We start from the raw sequence: 5,000 nt of genomic DNA, 5'->3' as shown, positions 1-5,000 counted from the left end.
CTTTTTTATCCCCAGGTACAGTGGTGGAGTCCGGCGAGGGCGGGGTTATGTGGCCCTGCCAGCCGATAAACAGCACCACGACAACAACCTGAAGGAGCACCAGCGCCAACGCAGCGGGGGCGGGGATACGTAAATGCAGCATCGCAGCCTGACAACAGAAACAGATATGATTAAAGATGATTAAATAATAATAATAAATATTTATTATTAATAATAATTGAAAAAAATCATTACAATAACACACATCGCAGCTTTTCGCAACACTTTCACGCATTGACAAAAGCCGCCAATATCTGCTCAGTTTTGGTTCCCCTTCCAGTGAAGGACAGGGAAGAAGGGTGCCAATACTTTGTGCAGAGTAAGTGATTTCAGTCACAGTTAACGCTCGGTCAAGTGCAGATTATTTAACGATTGTTGCACCTTGTCGTTATTAATGTGAAATTTCTTTATGTGTTGTGACTCTGTTCTCCAGCAGCGAGAGTTCTTACTAGAACCAGAAGATACGACCTCATCACCCCGATCTTATCCACACTGCACTGGCTCCCAGTGAAATCTCACATTGATTATAAAATACTATCACTGATCTATAAAGCACTAAACGGTCTCACGCCACAGCACCTGAGAGAACTTCTGGTCTTTTATGATCCTCCACGCCTACTTCCATCAACAGTTGCAGGCTATTTGTTGGTACCTGGAATAGTGAAGGCTACAGCAGGGGGAAGAGCTTTCTCTTATAGAGCCCCACAGTTATGGAACAGTCTTCCTATTAGTGTTCGGGACTCAGACACAGTCTCAGTGTTTAAGTCCAGGATTAAAACGTATTTATTTACTCAAGCTTTTTGTGAATAGTTTTGTTCTTAGGTAAAGGAGCAGATCTAGAGGATCTCAGGTATACAGTGTTGAGGTGAACTGAGATGTTTGGATGCTGTCATCCCCACACTTTCACACCTTCACCCAGGTGTGTTGATGGTGGAGTGTCTGGCTGCCTTATATCCCAGGGAGCCCTCATGTCTGTGTTACCTTCTGGTTCTCCATTTTAGTCATGATGTCATAGCTAGTCTTGCCGGAGTCCCTGATATCACTCACACACAGTAGACTGTCCTTAACCATTACAGGACAATAACCATACCTAATAATCTCTCCCTCTCTCTCAGTCTTTCCCTCTCGGTCTCTCTCTCTCTCTGTCGAGCTACACATGATACTCCTGAGATGCCGGTGATCCTGACCCCTTCTGCTCTCCGGATCTGCCTGATCCATCCTGATGTCCTGCTTCTGGATGGAGTTCTCATCTATTAGAAGTCATATGCTGCTGCTGAGGATGTCCCACATGGTGCAGCTTTGGACCTCAATTCATATGAACTCGGACTACAACCACTCACGTCTCCGTCATTGATCAGTGGAGAAGTTCAACAAAACAGACTTCCTGTAGAAACTGTAATGAACTTCCTGGTTACACGCCTGCACTATTTGAGGATGTAGTATTAGCACATTTACAGAAGGGGTGTATTTATTTATAATCGCACTATCCGGTGTCACCCAGATGAGGACGGGTTCCCTTCTGAGTCCGGTTCCTCTCGAGGTTTCTTCCTCGTATCGTCTCAGGGAGTTTTCCCTCACCACGTCTCCTCTGTCTGCTCATTAGAGATAAATTCATACATTTAACATCTCTATCCTGAGTGTATATATTTCTGTAGCGCTGCTCCGGGACGACGTCCACCGTTAAACACGCTGCACTGATAACACTGGACTGAATCGAGTGTTTACACATGGGAGTGTGTGTGAGTGTAGAATAGAGTCAGTGGCTGGAGGGAAATATGACGAGGCGGCACAGGACGTGGTGCGAGGTGAATCTGTTGGATTTTGGTGTGGGAGTCGCTGTGTAAACACACTCTGTAGTAACAGTACGCGGATGTGCAACTTAGATATATTTACACCGATGGACATGTTCAAGCTCATGTCAGCCCTGACGTACAGCTCCTTGCTAACGAACATTCATCTCTATCAGATTTAAGTACATTGAGAACTGGCACGGTGTCCTGTGTGTGTAATGAGCTTTGGCGTTAGTTTACTCACTTCAGTGAGATTTATCTTCCCCGACATGCTAACACTGAACATCATCTCCACCAGGAAGCTAGTAGAGTCGTGTATTGGATATAAGGAATATCCAATACATAAGGAATAAATAAGGAATAAGACACTTGGGGATGTGCTGATAAAGGAACACGTCATACTTTTTATCCATTTGTAGTTACATTTAACAGTTAGTTCGTGTTATTTCTTCTCGGTTATAGCAGCTAGAACCAGACGTTCCGGCCTCTCTTCATTCTCTCTCTTCAAGTTAATCGTGAAATAAATGTACGCAGCTTGTCGGGTTTGTTTGTGGGGGTTCCGAGTTTATTCCTATTTAATGAGTTTTCACACGCCTTTTTTTCCCCATATCTACTTTTCGAATCCCGCTTCTGCCCCGTGTGCCCGGAGTTTGCGTGTTCTCCCCGTGCTTCGGGGGCTTCCTCCGGGTACACAGGTTTCCTCCGCACAGTCCAAAGACATGCGCTGTAGGCTGACTGGCATCTCTAAATAGTCTGTAGCATGTGAATATGTGTGCGATTGTGCCGTGCGATGGGTTGGAACTCCATCCAGGGTGTGTCGACTTGTTGGCAGATTTCCTGCTCTTCCAGATCTTGGCATTTCTTAACGGAATTATGAGCTTGGATTTTTCTTTTTGTTTCACGATTTGTAGGCATCCATTACGTTCATCTTCAGATCCTGGGGTTGTTGAGCGTTAGCACGAGATTTGAAGAGTCTTGTCAAATATCAGGGAGGTAACTCTGGATATAATATATAATACATCATATTACCTCACCGTCACATGAACACCTGACCTGTGTCACGTTTCTGTTTAACAAGCACTCCTATATATAGTCACTGATTGTACTGCTTCCTCGTCTCACGTATTGTTTAACTTGACCTGTGTCCCTGTACCATGTTTTGTTTGATAGTTGTCTTAGTGTCTTTGTTTTGTTTTGTTTGTTTGTTTGTTTGTATGTATATCAAACTGTTTCAAGATCTGCGCTTGCTTCCATATCTACCTTTGTAACGTGACAAGTCTGAGAGTAACGAGTCCGGATGAGTCAATTAAGGTCTCAAACAGGTTATGAGACAAACTATATACTATACTTTCTATTTTAAACCTTCATCTGATATAAAATAACTGTGTGTAAACTTCTCCGGGAAAGTGTTTGTTTTTTTGTTTTGTTTTTTTGATAATTTGCCGCAGACTTTGTGTTTACTTCTTTTCTCTTAAAAAAAAAAAAAAAAAAAAAAAACATTAGGTGATCGGTTTGTTAAGAAACTGGATCAGGAGAGCGAGAGGAAAAGATGAAAGAGGAGAACGCATCGTAAAAGAGTTATTATTTGTGTTTGTACTCAAACCCAATATTTTATAATTATGTTATTTGACCAAATTAGTCACTTAACGCTTAGGGAAAAGTCACAAGAACTCGAACAATCACACGATTCACAAGTGAAATTCACACTCGTGGTTTTTTTAGGGTCGTATTACTCAGGAAATGTCACAGATGGTTTTACATGATGTACAAAACCACATATTACTCACACGATCACCGGTACACAGAAACTACAGAGATGCTGATCACGATATTGCATCATGACAACATATCTCTCACGCACCTGTCACATACCTGAAACCTGTTCCCGATCATTTTTCAGCTCCCTATCCTGAAGTCTAAAGCTCATACATCTCACTAAACAGGCTGGGGAGGAAATGACTACGCTGACATGGACAGCAGTAATCTAATTAGTGACATTACTCTGAGTAAGATAATATTGTGATTAAGGTGTTTACATGAGTCGCTTTTAGTATTCTCCTGTCGTGTTCCCGTTTTACATGTCATAGAACATAATTAGATGAACAGCCCGCGTCATTACGTCACCGCGCCACGACGTCCGCCGTCCCTCCAGAATTTCACGTATCAACATACGGTTGGTCTTTGTTATGGGACCGTATACAGTTTTAGGTGTTTTTACGAACGCTTTAAGCGCGGTTAATTATCTGTCATGCTGTACGTGCTAATAGACGACTACTTGAAGCGGTGGGTGTGTCCCAAATCGCGTAATTACCGTCTATATAGTAGCCGAGATGCATGTATTTCTCACCAGTGCAGGCCTATAGTAGGCAAGTATGCGGTTTGGGACGCGGCCGATCTCTCTTGTTCGCCGTAAAACGTAAAACTGCCGTGTGTGATCGTGTCCTGTCGCACAATGCGGTGAGAACTCCCACACGACGATCATAATGTGATTCAGGTGTTTACATGTCACTACACGTCCATAATGCGACTAAAACAGGAGTACTCCACACGTCTTAATTAGATTATTGCTTACTTCGATTATGACCTTAATCAGATTAAGGTAAGTACAAATGGCTGTTTACATGGAAGTTTCTTAATCAGAGTACGGTCTTAATCGGATTAAGAGTGGATTATTGTTGTCCATGTAAACGCAGCTACTGTTACACTCAGGGCAGTCATTCCCGCATGCGAGCGTGATTTCGAATGAAACGGAGGAATGACTGATCCCGGAGAGTGAGAACACCAGCGCAGGACCAGATTCAACTGGCCGAGCGAAGAGATGCTTCTGTCTCCACACACACACACACACACACACACACACACACACACACAGGTGATACATCAGCGCTGCAGTGAACATACAGTAAAGCGATGCTGTGAAGGAAAAGACGAATTGTTCTTCAAAGTGGGTGAAAAGAAAACGAGAATCAGGACAAAGATTGAAGCCAAACAGCAGCAACTACATTCCAAAATTCAAACATTCCCTCCTTCACCACACCCACACCCACACCCACACACTCACACACACACACATTAACTGGTGTGTTACGGGATTCTGATGTTAGATGGATGATTTACAGGTCAGAATACAGAAGGTTGTTTTACAGGAAGTGACAAAGTTTAAATAAAATA

General features: G+C 43.1%; 1 protein-coding gene across 1 annotated transcript in view; it reads right to left on the bottom strand.

Annotated features, from left to right (window-relative positions):
- The window catches only part of chst6 (carbohydrate sulfotransferase 6), an 11,829-nt gene that overhangs the window by 2,712 nt on the left and 4,117 nt on the right, over positions 1 to 5,000 (bottom strand). The window contains exon 2 of the mRNA XM_053682086.1: positions 1 to 148. This exon is cut by the window's left edge and continues 2,712 nt beyond it. Within this exon, the coding sequence (XP_053538061.1) occupies positions 1 to 142 (142 nt within the window). The 5' untranslated portion in view covers positions 143 to 148. The remainder of the gene's footprint in view (positions 149 to 5,000) is intronic.

Source organism: Ictalurus punctatus, chromosome 8 (assembly GCF_001660625.3).
Source record: "Ictalurus punctatus breed USDA103 chromosome 8, Coco_2.0, whole genome shotgun sequence".
NCBI classification, from domain to species: Eukaryota; Metazoa; Chordata; class Actinopteri; order Siluriformes; family Ictaluridae; genus Ictalurus; species Ictalurus punctatus.
Note: the sequence above shows the minus strand (reverse complement) of the source record. Positions and strands in the feature narration are given on the sequence as shown.